We start from the raw sequence: 22319 nt of genomic DNA on the forward strand, positions 1-22319 counted from the left end.
CACAGCAGGGCACAGATTATCCAACAAGTTCTTGGAATGTATTGGAGACCATTTTTTATTTCAGAAGGTGAACACAGCTACCAGGGGAGAGGCTGTTCAAGATTTGATTTTGACAAATTGGGAGGAACTGGTTGAGAATTTGAAAGTGGAAGGCAGCTTGAGTGAAAGTGATCATGAAATGACAGAGTTCATGATTCTAAGGGATGGTAGGAGGGAGAACAGCAAAATAAAGACAATGGATTTCAAGAAGGCAGACTTTAGCAAACTCAGGGAGCTGGTAGGTAAGATCCCATGGGAAGCAAATCTAAGGGGAAAAACAATAGAAGACAATTGGCAGTTTTTCAGAGAGACGTTATTAAGGGCATAAGAGCAAACTATCCCACTGCATACGAAAGACAAGGAAGCATGTGTAGGAAGTTTCTTACCCCACTGCGTAGGAAAGATAGGAACAACGGCAAGAGACCTCCTGGCTTAACCAGGAGATCTTCAATGATCTAAAAATCAAGAAAAGTGGAATCTAGGTGAAATTACAAAGGATGAATATAAACAAATAATACAAGTATATAGGGACAAAATTAGAAAGGCCAAGGCACAAAACGAAATCAAACTATCTAAAAACATAAAGGGTGACAAAAAAACATTCTACAAATACATTAGACGCAAGAGGAAGACCAAGGACAGGGTAGGCCCATTACTCAATGAGGAGGGAAAAACAACAACAGAATATGTGAAAATGGCAGAAGTGCTTAATGACTTCATTTCGGTTTACACCAAGCAGGTTGGTGGTGATTGGATGTCTAACATAGTGAATGCCAGTTGAAATGAGGTAGGATCAGAAGAGGCTAAAATAGGGAAAGAACAAGTTAAAAGTTACTTTGGACAAATCACATGCATCCATCGAACTGGGTATTCAACCACGACAGCTTATGCTCCAATATGTCTGTTAGTCTATAAGGTGTCACAGGACACTGCTGCTTTTACAGATCCAGACTAACACGGCTACCTCTCTGATACTTGTACAAATTAGATGTCTTCAAGTCACAACGGCCTGATGAAATGCATCCTAGAATACTCAAGGAGCTGACTGAGGAGATATCTGAGCCATTAGCGATTATCTTTGAGAAGTCATGGAAGATGAGAGAGATTCCAGAAGACTGGAAAAGGACAAATATAGTGCCCATCTATAAAAAAGGACAACCCAGGGAATTACAGATCAGTCATCTTAACTTCTGTACTCAGAAAGATAGTGGAGCAAACAATTAAGCAATCAATTTGAAAACATCTAGAAGATAATAAGGTGATAAGTAACAGTCAGCATGGATTTGTCAAGAACAAATCATGTCAAACCAACCTTATAGCTTTCTTTGACAGGGTAACAAGCCTTGTGGATTTTTTTGGGGGAGGGGTGGGGGGAGGGAAGACGCGAGGGAGAGAGCAGTAGATGTGGTATATCTTGATTTTAGTAAAACTTTTGATACCATCCCATAAATAAACTAGGGAAACACAATCTAGATGGAGCTACTATAAGGTGGATGCAAAACTGGTTGAAAACCATTCCCAGAGAGTAGTTATCAGTGGTTCACAGTCATGCTGGAAGGGCCTAACGAGCAGGGTCCTGCAGGGATCAGTTCTGGGTCCGATTCTGTTCAATATCTTCATCAATGATTTAGATGATGGCATAGAGAGAGTACACTTATAAAGTTTGCAGACGATACCAAGCTGGGCGGGGTTGCAAGTGACCTTTGGAGGATAGGATTAAAATTCAAAATGGTCTGGACAAACTGGAGAAATGCTCTGAAGTAAATAGGACGAAATTCAATCAGGACAAATGCAAAGTACTCCACTTAGGAAGGAACCATCAGTTGCACACATACAAAATGGGAAATCACTGCCTAGGAAGGAATACTGCAGAATGGGATCTGGGGGTCATAGTGGATTACAACTAAATATGAGTCAACAATGTAACACTGCTGCAAAAAAAGCGAACATCATTCTGGGATGTATTAGCAGGAGTGTTGCAAGTAAGACACAAGAAGTAATTCTTCCACTCTACTACACTCTGATACGGCCTCAACTGGAGTATTGTGCCCAGTTCTGGGCACTACATTTCAGGAAGGATGTGGACAAATTTGAGAAAGTCCAGAGAAGAGCAACAAAAAATTATTAAAGATCTAGAAAACATGACCTATGAGGGAAGATTGAAAAAAATTGGGTTTGTTTAGTCTGGAAAAGAGAAGACTGAGAGTGGACATGATAACAGTTTTCAAGTATGAAAAGGTTGTTACAAGGAGGAGGAAGAAAGTTTGTTTTTCTTAACCTCTGAGGACAGGACAAGAAGCAATGGGCTTAAATTGTAGCAACGAAGGTCTAGGTTAGACATTAAGAAAAACTTCCTAACTGTCAGGGTGGTGAAGCACTGGAATAAATTGCCCAGGGAGGTTGTGGAATCTCTATCACTGGACATTTTTAAGAGCAGGTTAGACAAACACCCATCAGGACTGGCCTAGAGAATTAGTCCTGCCATGAGTGCAGGGGACTGAACTAGGTGACCTCTCCAGGTCCCTCCCAGTCCTATGATTCTATGACTGGACACCCAGACACAGGAACAGGCACCCATGTAGGTCTTGTACGAGCCACCAGGACTCCCGGACAAAGATAATTAGGGCAGTATATATAAAGCTTAACTGTAAACTAGGCACATATCCAGGAAATCCTACAGGTTTTCAGCAGAAAAGGTGAATTTAAAATATGCTGTTAAAGAGTGAGTTACCTCCTTCTCTGAAACGTAAGGGCCATTTGGCGGGAAACAGCAATGGCACATTACTGGAAAGTATTCGGGGGCAGGATCTGCAACACTGAATCAAATAGAGAATGACCCCCCCTTCCCCCCCCCCCCAAAAAAAAAAAACGAAAACAGGCTGCAATGATCGATTGTTCACCTCCCTCCCGCCAGTGCGATCCCACTGAGAGAGGACTGTTTGTAACTAACTGAAAAGGTTTCTGGTCATTTGGAATAAAGCTATTTTTGATTTGCCTTGTTCTCTTGACTGACCCCAGGAGGAATCCCTTGCGTCCAGAACCAGCCCGGACTGAGCTATAACACCCAGATAACACAAAAGCTAGACTCTCCTCACTGGCCATTTTATTTGGGGTTTTCCTTTTTTGCCCCCTTTAATCTGAGATGTTCATTGGCTAAAATCCTGGCCCTGCTGTATGCATGTGTGCTAGTTCTGTGAGGCTGCAGACAGACCTTTGGTTACACTCTGGAAAGGCAGTAAGAGCTAATGAAGGGAATTCAGCAGATTAGCGTGCGCAAACCCTCCCAAAAGCCAACACACTGACGTAGTGGAATGCGTTTCTCCAAGCAGGCAGCAGGGTCTCAAGCTGAAGTACTCACCAATTTGCTGGCTTTGGTAGCTTCCAAAGATTCTGGAAATAAAGTAGAAAAACAAAGAACCATAAGAAGTTTGTCACATATACCACACAGGGCTCTTAGCACATGAGCAGCATGGCAGAGGGGAGTCCCAACTCATTCTCTGGAATCCTTTGCTTCACTTTTTAATGTTAAGCCAAAGTCTAGGTCTAGCTGAAGGATCACTAGAGGTGACTCTATGAGGAGGAATGAAAAGTCTGGGGAGAAGCAAGGTCAAAACAAGCAGGCATGCTGAATTAGGTGGCCTTTTCTAGGGCGGCAAGTGCACTGTGTTCTTAAGGATAACTCAAGTTGGTTATCCTTGGTGTTGGTCCTGCTTTGAGGAGGGGGTTGGACTAGATGACCTCCTGAGGTCCTCTTCCAACCCTAATCTTCTATGATTCAAGGAATATCAACTATTTCAAAACATAACAGCAAGCCCATGACATCTATCCTCGCCTCTAGTTAGACAACTGCAAGATTTCAGAGAGCTTTGGATCATCTCAAGCCTAAAAAGCCCCTTTTTCAGGACCACAGAAGGACACTTGACCCTGTCTCCACCAATTCGATTCCATCTGCTAATTATATCTCCATAAAATAGGACCAGCTAAAGGCTTCTCAGGCCTGTAACATTGCTTGGTAAACTAAAATATGTTTCTATAGTTAGCCATGTGAAATTCTCCACATGGCTAATTTATGAGCACAAGTCAGGCATCTCACTGAGCACAAGGAAATTTAGGCATTTAACCAGCTACATGTGCGCAAATAAAATGAAGTGCATAGAGAAGACCAGCAGTATGAGGCAATTTCTTGCTTTCTGAGCGCCTCTCAAAAGGTACCTCCCAACTTTGAGTAAGTTTCTCCTCCACCTTTGTTAAATGGCCATCTCTGTTCAGCAACCAATGCTTGTTGACCCCTCAAGAGAGGTTGCACTACACTTGATTTGCACACGCATGTAAGTTGCACACTCAAACGTATCTGTGCAGTTGCCTAAGTTTAACCTTGAAGATCTAGATTACAATGTAATGTGTGGAGAGAGTTTAATGCTTCTGGAGCTGTGATCCTGTCAGGGCTCCAACTAATCAGAGTCAGGCTCTCTCACTATTAGAATGGGAGAATCCCCGCCCAGGAGAATCCAATACACTGCAGCATATGCTGACTATTCTGTAGCTGGCATTCTTCCTTGAATTATTACACTAAAGCCCCATAAGTTGTTATGAGGGATTGTGTCTGTCGTAGTTGGTCAGGTGCTCTATTTGCGGTTTCCTCTATAAAACAGCAAATGGAGCTCCTGACCAACACTGACAATCAAGGGTGTCCTAGCATTTAAATGAACAGGTGCAAACGCTGGAGTCTGGGCTAAAATCCAATTCTACATAAAGGGCCCTGGCATTTTCACCTGGATTCGGGATTTTTTTCACCTCCTGTCCTGTACTGTTTGTATCTTTGATGTACCCTGTTAAACAGCTGCTGCATTCCACCCCAGAGACAGCTACAGTTTAGTGGTGAGCAAAGCGATTCCCATGTACAGGTATGTGTAGGCATGATCAAAATATACCATTTTAGCATACAACCTTGATTTAAGTGCAGAAGTTGTGTGTACTAAGCACAGGAGGAGGATTTGTTTGGGTAAATTTCATCCTTTGTTTTGTTCCTGGATATTTGATAGGTCTGATATTGTGGCTTGCAGCCCTGGTAGCTGTTTATATGTCATTCATTGTGGGTAGCACTCTGATTGCATGAGCTGCCCAGACAACAGACACTATAGAAGCAGCTCATAAATCAAAGACCCCAACCATCTCCACTGTGCTTCTCACACCTTTATTCCTTTTAGCAGGGAAGGTGCTAGATTTATGGGAATTGAAATCTCTGCATCGTACACTGCAGAGGCAGAGACTGCAGCAGGCGCTGGTGTTTCTATGGAAACTCCCTGGCATGGAGCCACGCTTCGTGTCTCTATATTTTGCTTCTCCAAAGAACACTGCAACCAGTGCTGACCCTGTGTGCTCTGACCCCTTCCACCTTCCTCTTGGTCTCCCACCATCACCTCCACCAGCCAGCTCCACAGCTCACACCTTTGAGCTACTCATTTCAAACACCCCTGTCTTATCCCTCTGATCCAGCAGTGACTGCTCCTCACCGTTCAATTCACCCTCTCTGAACTAGTATCTGCAGTGAGAGAGAGAGAGAGAGAGAGAGTGTGTGTGTCCGTGTCCCCCTCCCTCATTTTCTGAGGCAATCCCCCAGATCCCTCTGTCAATATCCACCACTCTAGCCTCTCTGGCTCTTCATTAGCTCTTCTCCCCCAACCTCTTACTTCTTCAGACAGCACCCACTGGGATGCCTTCAGGTACAGGAGTCCAGCTACCAGCGCTGGAGAAAGCAGGGCAAACTGGAGCTCCCTCTCCACCAGGAGGTGGGCAAAGTCCAACTGACAATCTAAAAGCCTTTCTCCAGAATTTCTCTCAAACGCGGAGCTTCAGAAGGATCTATCAACGCTAAACAACTGGGCAGCACAATGGCAGATGAAATTCTGTGCAAGGTAATGCACACAGGCAGGTACTAACTGAACTACCCAGGCACTTTGCTTACACTTAATTGAAAACCCAGCACTTAGGAAAGAGACCTGGAGATAATTGTAAGCCACTCCTCAGTGTGAAGTAGCAATCAGAAAAGCAAACAAAACATTAGGAATAGGAGGAGCAAATAGTGACGTTATTCTAATACTATTGGCTAACTCCGTGGGATGCTCTCTCCTGGATACTATGTTCAGTTCTAGCCACTGCCTATCAAAAAGAATGCAGCAGAAATAGGCCCCCCTGGGGCGGCGGGGGAGGAGGACAGCAAAAGGCAATGGGGATTAATAGAGTCCTAGAAAGACTTCCATGGGAGGAGAGACTGAACATTAGGGGCTATTTAGAGAGGAGACAGAAATGGGATGACTGGCTCATCATACAGGGACAAACAGAGGCCTAATGAAATTAAAAGGCAGCAATATTAAAAAAAAAACCCAGCTGCCACCCACTGCCCAGCCCCCTTACCACTGGAGGCTCGTTCTGGACTGTTTCACTTAGACTGCCTTTCTCCAGCTGGTTGTGGACATACTTCTTGCCTCATTTACCATCCCCACCAGCATTCTACTTGAGCTTAAGCCAGCGTGGATTTCAATACCACTGAACACTCGAGGACTTGAGGAAGAAAACCAGTGATGTTCTCGCCACTCTGGACTTGAATCCTAACCTTACCTGCATGACGGCAAACTTGACAGCAGGCTCAGAGGGCTCTGGATCCAGCCCTTAGCGGGGATCCGGGATGGCCTTTATAGCCTTTCCCTGGATGCTTGTTAAGATGCACTTGGGAAGCTAAACTAAAGGAGCAGTGCACCACTAAGGGCTGCGCTTGTATCTCCATGTGCCCCAGCGGAGGCTCCCCTCTGGCAGAAGAAAGGGTAGAAGGGATGGGTGAAGATTTCCTCAAGAGGTCCAATTCTAGGCAATGCTGGATGTCTGACATATGGATCCCTCTTGGGCTGGAACGAAGGGGAGACGAGGACTCGTAAGGAAGACGAGCGGACCATACCTCTTTTGGGGACCTTTGAAGCAGAAGATTCTGGGGTTTCTGGAGATGTTGTATCTGCTCCATCTTCAAAAACCTGGATCTGAATAAACAGAACAAACTCAATGTTACCAGCGAGGAGTGGCATGAAAATACAGCAGCCCCATTCTGGAGTTGGGGCTTTAATATAACAGACTTCACTTTGTGCTGATTTTTAGCTCATTTCTTGGTGTTCCCCCCTCCCCATCTTCCTGAAAACTTATATTTAAAATGGACTAGAAATCCATTGTGGATTGGAGGACCCAGTTGCCCAAGCAATCTAAAGCAGTTTACAGGTCGCTATCTACTTCAACCCAAGCCAAGCTAATGACTTTCGGTCTGTGGATCAGTTTACGGTTCTGACAGATAAGGAGAAGCTAGGATTTTTTTTTAAAGTATATTTTATCTGATCTGAACAAAATTGTAAAGACTCCCACATTCCTCAGTAAGAAAAGCTGCTTTTCTCCAAGATGTAGCAACCTTTGAGGGCTCAGAATGGCAATACAATCAACACAGAGGTCCTAGTGAAAGCTGCAATGCTCTCAGGGAGATTCCAGTGCCTGAAACCAGAGACGGTCTCAGATTTGGGGCACTGCGATGAAATCTAAAGCACTGGGGTCCTAGGGGTCTTTTTAAACAATCTTTTTTGGCCAGGCTCTTGACTGACAAATAACGGAGGACAGGAGGGTTGTTAACAAGCAGGCAACTCTGCTGTAGCCTGCCAGTCTGTAATTGGTTCCTATTTAGATAAGGTGCCCAGGTCACCAGATACACACTTCTTAAAAAAGCAAAGGAAAAGGCATTTTAATGAGACACTATGCCAGCGGCTCTCAACCTTTCCAGGCAGACTACTGTACCCCTTGCAGGAGTCTGATTTGTCTTGTGTACTCTAAGTTTCACCTCACTTAAAAACTACTTGCTTACAGAAGCAGACATAAAAATACAAAAGTGTCACAGCCCACTAGTACTGAAAAATTGCTGACTCTCTCATTTTTACCATATAATTATAATTGTAATATCAATATTGTACTTATATCTCAGTGTAGAGTATATAGAGCAATACAAACAAGTCATTGTCTGTATGAAATTTTAGTTTGCACTGACTTCGCTAGTGCTTTTTATGTAGTATGTTGTAAAACTAGATGAGTTGATGTACCCCCTAGAAGACCCCTGCGTACCCCTGGCTGAGAACCACTGCTCTATGCTATAGAAATAATGACAACGCCAATGAAGGCAGCAAAAATACCCAAAGCAGTGTTTAAAAGATGGTGGAAAGGGAGAGGCATCCTTTGATCCTGCTGACAGGGCACCCCTCAAGTAAAACCACATGCTGCTGACCTCTTTGGATGAGTTCTGTAAAAGGGAGGGTTTTGAGCCATCTCAGCAGTGCACAAGGGAAAACTTTTCACTTGCCCTTACAGGAATCCATCCTAGGAGGAGATTATATAGTCTTGATAATGGGGCCTCCCACTCCCTCATACAGACTAGAACGGTGGCTGCATTTCCACCCCAGAGGTGGGTGAAGCAACCCCAACAGTACATGGTCTGTAAAGCACTTTGGGATCCACCGACTGTCAGTAAGCGACATGACGCGGAAAGTGAGGAATTAGAGCCACAGCGGGGGCAGGGGGGGGAGGGAGGGAGGGAGGGTATTTTTTAGTTTAGAAAAGTACAGTAATGTACAGGACATGGTGCTGAGACATAGCTAGGATTGCTCTGCCTACAGCCATCAGACCTCTCCGTGGCATGGGAATCACCACTACTGTACCCTGTACCTGGGGACAAACTCTAAGGTCTCCGCCTGTTATAGGAGGACTCTAATGCTTGAAATCCCTGACCCAGTGAACGGAAATCCCAAGTATTTTACAGCTGTCAAAACATGCACAGGAAACACATCAGTGTAAACAACTCTCAGTGTTGACACAGTTGCTCACAGTGCTGTTCCAGGCCTTTGGTGAGAAGTACAGGAACACGGATGGGAAAGCCACGCTCAGAAACAAAGAGCAGGGAAAGGACAATGGCTCTCCCAACACCATTTCCATGCTTGGGTCCGGTACCTACAGTCTCCTGAGGCAGCTTGCCAGGATGCTAAATCTAACCCCCGCAATGTGCATCTACAAAACACAAGTCAGCCTCTCCTCCTCCTGCCATTTCAAACTCAAATTCCCTCCATTAACTTCCATTTAGTACTGGCTAGGAGGCACACGGTTCCAATCCAGCCCAGCTGCTCATCGAACTGCCTGGAAATTCTCCAACAGAACAGTTCTGCATCAGGGATGACAGATTCTCCTAAACAGAAACATTGCAAAGACAGTAAGATTTTGACAAAGCTCCGACAGAATCCAGAGAGGTATCCAGACCAGCTGAGTCTCCTGCCAGCTCACCCACTTAGCTCCTCAGCAGTCCACCCGCGATACTGTCAGGCACCCTGTACGTCCAGCCTCCTGCCTGGGGAGCTAATGGGGACCCAAGACCCTGGGAGTTTGGACACTGGGGCTTCCAGCTCCTCTTCAGCCCACCAGCAGAATTGTTTGAAAGTAAGATTGCTAGGAAGGATTGCTAGGAAGAGATGGAATCCACTTAAAGAGCAGGAAGAGTATCTTCACAGGCAGGCTTGCTAACTTAGTGAGGAGGGCTTTAAACTAGGTTCACGAGGGGATGGTGACCTAAGCCCAGAGGTAAGCGGGGAAGTGGGATACCGGGAGGAACAACAGGGGAGGCCTCCTGATTCATACTGAGAAAGTAGGGCAATCGGCTAGTTATCTTACATGCCTGTACACGAACGCAAGAAGCCTGGGAAACAAGCAGAAAGAATTGAAGTCCTGGCACAGTCAAGGAACTATGATGTGATTGGAATAACAGAGACTTGGCGGGGTAACTCACATGACTGGAGCACTGTCATGAATGGGTATAAACTGTTCAGGAAGGACAGGCAGGGGAGGAAAGGTGGAGGAGTTGCATTGTATGTAAGGGAGCAGTATGACTGCTCAGAGCTCCAGTATGAAACTGGAGAAAAGCCTGTTGAGAGTCTTAGGGTTAAGTTTAAAGGCGAGAGCAACAAGGGTGATGTCGTGGTGGGCGTGGGCTACAGACCACCAGACCAGGAGGAGGAGGTAGAGGAGGTTTTCTTAGGACAACTAACAGAAGTTTCCAGATCACAGGCCCTGGTTCTCGTGAGGGACTTCGATCTCCCTGGCGTCTGCTGGGAGAGGAATACAGCGGTGCACACGCAATCCAGGAAGTTTTTGGAGAGTGTTGGGGACAACTTCCTGCTACAAGTGCTGGAGGAACCGACTAGGGGCCGTGCTCCTCTTGACCTGCTGCTCACAAACAGGGGAGAATTGGTAGGGGAAGTAGAAGTGGATGGCAACCTGCGCAGCAGTGACCACGAGATGGTTGAGTTCAGGATCCTGAAAAGTCAATAGTTGCTTGCTGTAATTATTAACACAGCAGTCAATTGGTGTCATAGGGGTATGTGGCACCTCAAGTGACTAATAAACCAAGACCCTTACATCATTCATGCAAGTGTCATCAGTACCGAATGAGGGAAGAGAAAAAATAAAATTAAACCTCGGAAAAACAGACACTAAATAAAAGGGTTTCACAGTTTATGAGGTACCAGATCTGCCTTTATTTTTTTAAATTGGTTCACACAGCAAAGTTTCATTGTGAACCTAGTAAGAAAGTGCCTTCTAATTGCCTTCTATGACGAGATAACTGGCTCTGTGGATGAGGGGAAAGCAGTGGACGTGTTATTCCTTGACTTTAGCAACGCTTTTGACACTGTCTCCCACAGTATTCTTGCCAGCAAGTTAAAGTAGTATGGGCTGGATGAATGGACAATAAGGTGGATAGAAAGCTGGCTAGATCGTCGGGCTCAACGGGTAGTGATCAATGGCTCCATGTCTAGTTGGCAGCTGGTATCAAGTGGAGTGCCCCAAGGGTCAGTCCTGGGGCCGGTCTTGTTCAATATCTTCATTAATGATCTGGAGGATGGTGTGGATTGCACCCTCAGCAAGTCTGCAGATGACACTAGACTGGGAGGAGTGGTAGATACACTGGAGGATAGGGATAGGATACAGAAAGACCTAAACAAATTAGAGGATTTGGCCAAAAGAAATCTGAGGAGGTTCAACAAGGACAAGTGCAGAGTCCTGCACTTAGGACGGAAGAATCCCATGCACCGCTACAGACTAGGGACCGAATGGCTCGGCAGCAGTTCTGCAGAAAAGGACCTAGGGGTTACAGTGGACGAGAAGCTGGATATGAGTCAACAGTGTGCCCTTGTTGCCAAGAAGGCTAACGGCATTTTGGGCTGTATAAGTAGGAGCATTACCAGCAGATCAAGGGACATGATCATCCCCCTCTATTCGGCATTGGTAAGGCCTCATCTGGAGTACTGTGTCCAGTTTTGGGCCCCACACTACAAGGAGGATGTGGAAAAATTGGAAAGAGTCCAGCGAAGGGCAACAAAAATGATTAGGGGGCTGGAGCACATGACTTATATGAAGAGGCTGAGGGAACAGGGATTATTTAGTCTGCAGAAGAGAAGAATGAGGGGGGATTTGATAGCTGCTTTCAACTCCCTGAAAGGGAGTTCCAAAGAGGATGGATCTAGACTGTTCTCAGTGGTAGCAGATGACAGAACAAGGAGTAATGGTCTCAAGTTGCAGGGTGTGGGGGGAGGGAAGGGAGAGGGTTAGGTTGGATATTCAAAAACACTATTTCACTAAGAGGGTGGTGAAGCACTGGAATGGGTTACCTAGGGAAGTGGTGGAATCTCCTTCCTTTAGGTTTTTAAGGTCAGGCTTGACAAAGCCCTGGCTGGGATGATTTAGTTGGGGATTGGTCCTGCTTTGAGCAGGCGGTTGGACTAGATGACCTCTTGAGGTCCCTTCCAAACCTAATATTCTATGAAAAGGAAGAAAGGAGAGCAGCAGAGTATGGACCCTGGACTTCAGAAAAGCAGACAGACTCCCTTAGGGAACTGATGAGCAGGATCCCCTGGGACGCAAATATGAGGGGGCAAGGAGTCCAGGAGAGCTGGCTGCATTTTAAAGAAGTCTTATTGATGGCACAGGAACAGACCATCCAGATGTGCAGAAAGAATAGCAAATATGACAGGCGACCAGCTTGGCTTAACAGAGAAATCTTCAGTGAGCTTAAACAAAGAAAGGAAGTTTACAAGAAGTGGAAACTTGGGACAGATGACTAGGGAGGAGTATAAAAATATTGCTCAAGCATGCAGGGGTGTAAGGCCAAAGCACAACTGGAGTTGCACCTAGCAAGGGATGTGAAGGGTAACAAGAAGGGTTTCTACAGGTATGTTGGCAACAAGAAGGAGGACACAGAAAGTGTAGGACCCTTACTGAATGGGGGAGGCAACCTAGTGACAGAGGATGTGGAAAAAGCTGAAGCACTCAATGCTTTTTTTTGTCTCAGTCTGCACAGACAAGGTCAGCTCCCAGACTGCTGCAGTGGGCAGCACAGTATGGGGAGGAGGCGAGCAGCCCTCAGTGGTGAAAGAACAGGTTAAAGACTATTTAGAAAAGCTGGACATGCACAAGTCCATGGGGCCGGATCTAATACATCCGAGGGTGCTGAGGGAGTTGGCTGATGTGATTACAGAGCCATTGGCCACCTTTAAAAAAGGGAAGAAGTTGAATCTGGGAAACTACAGATCAGTCAGTCTCACCTCAGTCCCTGGAAAAATCATGGAGCAGGTCCTCAAGGAATCCATATTGAAGCATTTGGAGGAGAAGGTGGTGATCAGGAACAGTAACATGGATTCATCAAAGGCAAATAATGCCTGACCAACCTGATTGCCTTCTATGATGAGATAACTGGCTCTGTGGATATGGGGAAAGTGGTGGACACGATATACCTTGACTTTAACAAAGCTTTTGATACGGTCTCCCATAGTATTCTTGCCAGCAAGTTAAAAAAGCATGGATGGGATGAATGGACTATAAGGTGGATAGAAAGCTGGCTAGATCGTCGGGCTCAACAGGTAGTGATCAATGGCTCCATGTCTAGCTGGCAAGCGGAGTGCCCCAAGAGTCAGTCCTGGGGCCGGTTTTGTTCAACATCTTCATTAATGATCTGGATGATGGGATCAGTTCCACACTCACCAAGTTCACAGATGACACTACGCTGTGGGGAGAGGTAGATATGCTGGAGGGTAGGGATAGGGTCCAGAGAGACCTAGACAAATTGGAGGATTGGGCCAAAAGAATTCTGATGAGGTTCAAGAAGGACAAGTGCAGAGTCCTGCACTTAGGACGGAGGAATCCCATGCACCGCTACAGGCTGGGGACCAAATGGCTAGGCAGCAGTTCTGCAGAAAAGGACCTAGGGGTTACAGTGAACGAGAAGCTGGATATGAGTCAACAGTGTGCCCTTGTTGCCAAGAGGGCTAATGGCATATTGGGCTGCATTAGTAGGAGCATTGCCAGCAGATCGAGGGAAGAGATTATTCCCATCTATTCGGCACTGGTGAGGCCACATCTGAAGTATTGTGTCCAGTTTTGGGCCCCCCAATACAAAAGGGATGTGGACAAATTGGAGAGAGTCCAGTAGAGGGCAACGAAAATTATTAGGGGGCTGGGGCACACGACTTATGAGGAGAGGCTGAGGGAATTGGGTTTATTTAGTCTGCAGAAAAGAAGAGGGAAGGGATAACTCAGTGGTTTGAGCATTGGCCTGCTAAACCCAGGGTTGTGAGTTCACAATCCTTGAGGGGGCCATTTGGGACAAAAATTGGGGTTGGTCCTCCTTTGAGCAGGGGGTTGGACTAGATGACCTCCTGAGGTCCCTTCCAACCCTGATATTCTAGGATTCTAAGAGTGAGGGGGGATTTGATAGCAGCCTTCAACTACCTCAAGTTTGGGGTTCCAAAGAGGATGGAGCTCGGCTGTTCTCAATGGTGGCAGATGACAGAACAAGGAGCAATGGTCTCAAGTTGCAGTGGGGGAGGTCTAGGTTGGATATTAGGAAACACTAATTCACTAGGAGGGTGAAGAAGCACTGGAATGGGTTCCCTTAGGAGGTGGTGGAATCTCTATCCTTAGAGGTTTTTAAGGCCCAGCTTGACAAAGCCCTGGTTGGGATGATTTAATGGGTGTTGGTCCTGCCATGAGCAGGGGGTTGGACTAGATGCCCTCCTGAGGTCTCTTCCAACCCTCATCTTCTGTGATTCTATAAACAAGTTCTTCTGGATTCTGCTCCACAGAGAATTTCAAGATTTGGGGGTTTTGTTCCAAATCTCACAAAAAACAAATGTTGAAATTCCCAAATCCTTCAGGAAACAGAATTCCCATTCTTCTCTGCACAGTTCTACTGCTCGCCAGGCCCAGGAGTTCCTGGTCACCGCATTCGTGCGGCGACCACCCCCTACCATCCAGGTGGAAGCTGCAGCATGCTGCGTTATCACAGGGCGATCACCATGGCTCCAGCCTCCATTATTTTCTTTTTTCTCTTACTTCCCTCTGAACAAGTAAAAGCATCGTTAGCGTGCACAATCCGTAGGAGAGACTTTATAATCGCTTGCCATTGGGGATCAACAGAGCAGCCCTGAGCTGAGGCCCTACACGGGCTCACTCTCTCTGCGTGCATCTACGCTCCAAGCACCACAGAGGCACAGCTGCAGCCGTGGCGCTGGAGCGTAGACACTTGCTACAGCGACGGGCTTCCATTCCTATAGTAAATCTGTACGGGGAGACTTTGGCAAACCAGTAAAGTGCCTGAAGCCACTATGGCTTATTGCTAAAAGCAGCCAAGTCAGCAGGCTTAGCTTAACCAAGGCAGGAGGGGAGGGGGCTTTTTGGGTGCCACAGAGAGGGCAGCTTGACCCCGCGTCCTTCCTGATAAGGATTGTTTTGAAGTTGCTGATACATGCATCTTAGAAGAGCAGGATGTGCCCCAGGATTGTCTATTGGGGCCTCAAGGCTGCAAACTCTGGGAAAACCCACACCTGTTTAATCGATAATCAGAAGGAACCTCTTGCTTGCCCATTGGAACTGCTTGCTTAACAAGTTTGCTTTAAGGGACATGTTATTTTGTTACTAATGTATAAATAAGGGGGGAAGTTTGCGGTAGTGGAACTCTTCAGGACTGGACTCTCCCTCTGGATGCATTGTGTGTTCCTCACTGGCCGACGGGCTGCCGCTGTGCCACTCGAGAGCCACACTCAGCTTTGGTAATTATCCAGGGTTGGGGGTGTTTTACTAACCTGTTGCAGACGTGCGTATAAGTGCTTGAGACTAAGTAAAGCACTCTTGTCTTGTCCTGTTTGTGCCAGCCATCGATTGGTCGGACGGCCATGTCTCCCCGATTTATTCCCTGACACCACCTCACACAGAGTAAAAGTTATCAAGGGTTTTGGGTTGAAAGAACCCCAGGTAACAAATCCACTTACTTGAGAGGCGGTAGCTTGGTCAATGGTAGAATTCTTCCATTGGCCTAATGGTGTCTACACTGGAGCTTAGAGAGATTTAACTAGGTATCTCCAGAGTGTGACTATTTCACACCCCTGAGCTACATAGCTATGTTGACCTACGTTATAGGTGCAGGCCAGGCCTCTGGAAGAGCTTAGCACCTTCTCACAGGTTTGCTACATCACCACACCTCTACCACAGAGTTTGTTTTTCCTAAAGGGATTTATCAGCTCCGAGACACTTACTGCCTAGTGTATTTAAGATCTCTGAAACTTTGTTTTTATGAACAGTCTGGTTTTGAAGCTAGCACTCCATAAACAAGTTAAAAGACTACTGCTGTGTTTTATGGATGCAGTTTCTATTTGCACTCATTTGCAATGGGGTAGGTAGGGTTTGGTTTGTTTGTTTTTTGGAGGGGAGAGTGGGGGGAAAGTTTATTTGGGCCTTGTAAATTCCAAGAAATAGTTTTTATGGGTTTAACAGGACTCTGGTTGCATCAATTTGATTATAAATCTGTTTTATTAGCAAAAAAATAAGTCACAAAGTTAGAATGCTGCTCAAGAGAGCCTCATTTATTGTTAACACCTCACGGTCCCACATTGCATGTAACCACAGAACAGCGATGCAGCAGTGGCTTTTGATGGCGACCTAGAGATGAACTACAGGGGTGAAACAATAGTTTCATTTATAGCCAAGAACAAGGGCAGGACAAGAATCCTGTTGAAAGCACCTCTGAAAGAACCTTGTCCTTTTCTGATTATTTTTTTAAACTGATTTTTCAAAAATTAACATTGGTGTTTTAGTGGTTGCTTTTGGTTTATGCTGAAAACTGGAATCCTAATGACAGGTGTGATCCCTTGCTTATGCACTCTAACCAGTGCACAGAACAAGTAACAGAGAAAGCAGCATACACACCATAACACTCCTAGCCCCACAATGTGCTTGCATCCTCTCTTTTCATGACAAGAGACCTCACCTGCAGCAAACTCCCATTCTAGCTGACAACATTGCTATAGCAACCGAGCTGTGCTCCCTAGCAGCATCAGAAAAAATTTCGCAAAAAGAAAAAGGAGGACTTGTGGCACCTTAGAGACTAACCAATTTATTTGAGCATAAGCTTTCGTGAGCTACAGCTCACTTCATCGGATGCATACTGTGGAAACGGCACAGAGACCATGAAACAATACCTCCTCCCACCCCACTCTCCTGCTGGTAATAGCTTATCTAAAGTGATCACTCTCCTTACAATGTGTATGATCATCAAGTTGGGCCATTTCCAGCACAAATCCAGGTTTTCTCACCCTCCGCCCCCCCCCCCCCCCCCCCCACGCACACACACACACAAACTCACTCTCCTGCTGGTAATAGGTAATAGGAAAAAGGACAGCCTGGTACACCTTGCCCGAAGAGGAGGCGAGACTGAAAGAGTGTAAAACAAATAATCCAAGAGGAAAGATATGGAGGCAAAAGCACAGACACAGATAGCTATCTGCTGCTCAGAGTAAGTCCCTTCCACTTCCAGGAAGAACATTTTAAGAGAGAGACTTTCCTGGAACGTAGCAGAATTTGTTGAATTCCCACAGAACAGGCCAGGCCAGGAACGACCTCTGGGATCCAAATAATTAGATGGAACAACTGCAGAGCGGGATGAAGGACGAGAAGCTTTCTGAAACAAGGGGCCTGGCAACACCAAGAAACAAGACAGAGACTCCCGTGCAAAGTTCCAGGGAAGAGTGTATCAATACTGACTGCGCAAGACAGGGCCATCAGTCTGACCTGAGCCTTGTCTGCATCTCTTCTAACCAACGGCATGGCATAAAACTTAGCCCTTTCCTCCAGTCTAACAGGAATGCACTGGTGTGATGAAGCAGGACTGTTCTTAATGTTTCCTCTGAATACTGTAGGGGTGCCTATGCAGTTCTTAAGTATCTAGGTGGTGGGGTAAGGATGTATGATCATTGCAGGGCCCTGGAGGGCAGGTGTGTGCAGGGGTCTGGACATAGAGACTGGCCGACACCCTGTTTCTCGGCAACTGATGGCCTGGGCCCTTCTCCCCTGCAAGGTGAGAGCTAAAGAGTTGGAGAACAAAGGAATCAGGTGACCTCCTGGCCCAGGAAAGGGACAAAGCCCAGAGGAGGAGGGGCTAGAGAGAGTTTCAGTTTGGGGCTGGCTGGAGACAAGGAGTGAAGGGCAGACGTGGTTGTCTGGCTCACTGCCCCGCAAAATGGACCTGGCTGAGGGGTCCTGTTCTCTGCACCTACAAGCTCTGGTTTAGACCATGTTCCTGTCATCTAATAAACCTCTGTTTTATTGGCTGGCTGAGAGTCACATCTGACTGCGGAGTTGAGGTGCAGGACCCTCTGGCTTCCCCGGACCCCGCCCGGGCGGACTCGCTATGGGAAGCGCACGGACGGGCAGAGGATGCTGAATGCTCAGAGGTCAGACCCAGGAAGGTGGAAGCTGTGTGAGCTGTGTGTCCTGCAGTCAGGCTGCTCCCAGAAAGGAGACTTCCCCAGAGTCCTGCCTGGCTTCGTAGGGAGCAGTTCCAGAGCATCGCCCGGGGACTTCGTGACAACTGGTGATTGAGTGTGCATCCGTTTCTGCTCTGGATTCAAACACACTTTGCATTACCGGTTAGTGTGAAAAGATCTACCAATGGACTGTCACATTTCTTGAATACCTCTACTAACATCTGCTTAATCAATCACTCATCCTGGTCCTATAGCCTGAAAATTTTCTTGTAAGCTCACACATTTTCTTTCCCAGCTGAGTGAGCTAAGGGACACACCTGATAGACCAGTACCAGTCGAGAGGGCCAGCAAAATGGCTGGCAGTGAGCACCTCCTTGCTTGATGATATTGAACATTGCTGTGACGACATCTGTCAGTGCTGGACCAACAACCCTTTTAATCTTGGTCAGAAAGGACTTCAGAACCCACCTGATGGCTCCTACTTCCAGGCCATTTACTTGCAGCTTGGCTTCCCATATAGTCCGTCAAAAACATACCATCACATTTTGGACATGGGTCAGTCCATTTCGGGGCATCTGCCGAGACTCACACAGCTGGGGATGGAGGACAGAAATGAGCTCTCACTCAGCATACCGCCCTTAGCTACCACAGGGCCACAAATGTAAAGTGAGGAATAAGTACTGTTAATTTTTCTCTGGAGGACACTTGGAGGCAAGGAGTCAGACAACTGTTGGATTGGTTAGCAGCCATCTCTAACCCAACCATTCTGTCACGGTGGGACTAAAAATATTTTGCGTTGCTTGGATGCAGTGGACTAGCCATTCCATTGGAAAAGTGCATAGAGGGACCATTAAAGGTGAAAGGATTAAAACTGTGTTTGCACATCGCCTCGTACAACAGGGTCCCAGCCCACGACTTGGGCTCCCAGGTACCACGGTAACACTGATACTAATTAAAAATTAAAAGTTCAAGAACTTTAAATCCAAGCTACTAACCATACATGTTTAGAGTGCCATGCCCCATGTTCATCAGCAATATTACAGAGATATGATTATGGCATAACTATGATGTATTTTATGCAAGTTAGGTCATGTAGGATGTCACTGAAAACGTTCCGACTCACTGACTAGGATTATCCTATTTGTATGCATGTATCATTTTGGTACCTGAAGTTAGGAATATTGTCTATGCATCTATTACAAATGTGTTTACACCTGGGGAACACCCACTAGGCAGAATGCAATCAGTCTAGATAGCTGGCTGGGAATGGCCATTAGGGAAAATGCTAATCTTCCACTGGGGATCTTTCCTGAGGACACCACAAACAGCTTCCGAGTCATAGAATCATAGAATATCAGGGTTGGAAGGGACCCCAGAAGGTCATCTAGTCCAACCCCCTGCTCAAAGCAGGACCAATTCCCAGTTAAATCATCCCAGCCAGGGCTTTGTCAAGCCTGACCTTAAAAACCTCTAAGGAAGGAGATTCTACCACCTCCCTAGGTAACGCATTCCAGTGTTTCACCACCCTCTTAGTGAAAAAGTTTTTCCTAATATCCAATCTAAACCTCCCCCACTGCAACTTGAGACCATTACTCCTCGTTCTGTCATCTGCTACCATTGAGAACAGTCTAGAGCCATCCTCTTTGGAACCCCCTTTCAGGTAGTTGAAAGCAGCTATCAAATCCCCCCCCATTCTTCTCTTCTGCAGGCTAAACAATCCCAGCTCCCTCAGCCTGTCCTCATAACTCATGTGTTCCAGTCCCCTAATCATTTTTGTTGCCCTTCGCTGGACTCTCTCCAATTTATCCACATCCTTCTTGAAGTGTGGGGCCCAAAACTGGACACAGTACTCCAGATGAGGCCTCACCAATGTCGAATAGAGGGGGACGATCACGTCCCTCGATCTGCTCGCTATGCCCCTACTTATACATCCCAAAATGCCATTGGCCTTCTTGGCAACAAGGGCACACTGCTGACTCATATCCAGCTTCTCGTCCACTGGCACCCCTAGGTCCTTTTCCGCAGAACTGCTGCCTAGCCATTCGGTCCCTAGTCTGTAGCTGTGCATTGGGTTCTTCCGTCCTAAGTGCAGGACCCTGCACTTATCCTTATTGAACCTCATCAGATTCCTTTTGGCCCAATCTTCCAATTGGTCTAGGTCCTTCTGTATCCTATCCCTCCCCTCCAGCGTATCTACCACTCCTCCCAGTTTAGTATCATCCGCAAATTTGCTGAGTCATTGCTGCTGTGTCCCTACAGGGAAATGCGACCAAGTCACCCGTTACTGGACTCCATCTTGGAACACCAGTGTTTTTCCACTGAAAGGCATGGGAACTAAAGTTGGAGACAAAGGGTTCCCGCCATATACAAAAGCTATTTAAGGAAGGGGAGTGACATCATCAAGGTTCTTCACTGACCCCCCACCCAAGAAACTGCTGGAAACACCTGAGGAACAAAGACTGGACTAGGGGAGAAGGGCTGAAATCAGGCTAGAGGGATTTCTAGCCTGTGAAAGGAACACCTGGAGTTTTAAGCTGCAAGCAAGTGTAGCTTGCCCTCAAGAATCTCTGCAAACTGCCTAAAACAACAGAAAGGTGTTGCAAAGCCTTCTCCACATTGAGGGAGAGGGCAAATTTCACGAGCTTACGCTGTACAGTTCTCTGTGTGGTGCAAGACGGTACAATTTTGGGTTTACACTTCAGCAGGGGGTGCATGCCTTAGCATAGAATCATAGAATCATAGAATATCAGGGTTGGAAGGGACCCCAGAAGGTCATCTAGTCCAACCCCCTGCTCAAAGCAGGACCAATTCCCAGTTAAATCATCCCAGCCAGGGCTTTGTCAAGCCTGACCTTAAAAACCTCTAAGGAAGGAGATTCTACCACCTCCCTAGGTAACGCATTCCAGTGTTTCACCACCCTCTTAGTGAAAAAGTTTTTCCTAATATCCAATCTAAACCTCCCCCACTGCAACTTGAGACCATTACTCCTCGTTCTGTCATCTGCTACCATTGAGAACAGTCTAGAGCCATCCTCTTTGGAACCCCCTTTCAGGTAGTTGAAAGCAGCTATCAAATCCCCCCTCATTCTTCTCTTCTGCAGGCTAAACAATCCCAGCTCCCTCAGCCTGTCCTCATAACTCATGTGTTCCAGTCCCCTAATCATTTTTGTTGCCCTTCGCTGGACTCTCTCCAATTTATCCACATCCTTCTTGAAGTGTGGGGCCCAAAACTGGACACAGTACTCCAGATGAGGCCTCACCAATGTCGAATAGAGGGGAACGATCACGTCCCTCGATCTGCTCGCTATGCCCCTACTTATACATCCCAAAATGCCATTGGCCTTCTTGGCAACAAGGGCACACTGCTGACTCATATCCAGCTTCTCGTCCACTGTCACCCCTAGGTCCTTTTCTGCAGAACTGCTGCCTAGCCATTCGGTCCCTAGTCTGTAGCTGTGCATTGGGTTCTTCCGTCCTAAGTGCAGGACCCTGCACTTATCCTTATTGAACCTCATCAGATTCCTTTTGGCCCAATCTTCCAATTGGTCTAGGTCCTTCTGTATCCTATCCCTCCCCTCCAGCGTATCTACCACTCCTCCCAGTTTAGTATCATCCGCAAATTTGCTGAGAGTGCAATCCACACCATCCTCCAGATCATTTATGAAGATATTGAATAAAACCGGCCCCAGGACCGACCCTTGGGGCACTCCACTTGATACCGGCTGCCAACTAGACATGGAGCCATTGATCACTACCCGTTGAGCCCGACAATTTAGCCAGCTTTCTACCCACCTTATAGTGCATTCATCCAGCCCATACTTCCTTAACTTGCTGACAAGAATACTATGGGAGACCGTGTCAAAAGCTTTGCTAAAGTCAAGAAACAATACATCCACTGCTTTCCCTTCATCCACAGAACCAGTAATCTCATCATAAAAGGCGATTAGATTAGTCAGGCATGACCTTCCCTTGGTGAATCCATGCTGGCTGTTCCTGATCACTTTCCTCTCATGCAAGTGCTTCAGGATTGATTCTTTGAGGACCTGCTCCATGATTTTTCCAGGGACTGAGGTGAGGCTGACTGGCCTGTAGTTCCCAGGATCTTCCTTCTTCCCTTTTTTAAAGATTGGCACTACATTAGCCTTTTTCCAGTCATCCGGGACTTCCCCGGTTCGCCACGAGTTTTCAAAGATAATGGCCAGTGGCTCTGCAATCACAGCCGCCAATTCCTTCAGCACTCTCGGATGCAACTCGTCCGGCCCCATGGACTTGTGCACGTCCAGCTTTTCTAAATAGTCCCTAACCGCCTCTATCTCCACAGAGGGCTGGCCATCTCTTCCGCATTTTGTGATGCCCAGCGCAGCAGTCTGGGAGCTGACCTTGTTAGTGAAAACAGAGGCAAAAAAAG

At 46.6% G+C, this 22319-nt stretch overlaps 1 protein-coding gene across 10 annotated transcripts in view; it reads right to left on the reverse strand.

Annotated features, from left to right (window-relative positions):
- The window catches only part of DCTN1 (dynactin subunit 1), a 146273-nt gene that overhangs the window by 74277 nt on the left and 49677 nt on the right, over nucleotides 1-22319 (reverse strand). For all 10 annotated transcript variants that reach the window (XM_073343114.1, XM_073343113.1, XM_073343119.1 and 7 more), the window contains exons 3-4: nucleotides 6992-7070; nucleotides 3398-3429 (exon numbers count right to left, since the gene is read on the reverse strand). In XM_073343114.1, coding sequence (XP_073199215.1) covers nucleotides 3398-3429; nucleotides 6992-7070 — 111 coding nt within the window. The remainder of the gene's footprint in view (nucleotides 1-3397; nucleotides 3430-6991; nucleotides 7071-22319) is intronic.

The sequence above is a fragment of the Lepidochelys kempii genome, chromosome 4, assembly GCF_965140285.1.
Source record: "Lepidochelys kempii isolate rLepKem1 chromosome 4, rLepKem1.hap1, whole genome shotgun sequence".
NCBI lineage: Eukaryota > Metazoa > Chordata > Testudines > Cheloniidae > Lepidochelys > Lepidochelys kempii.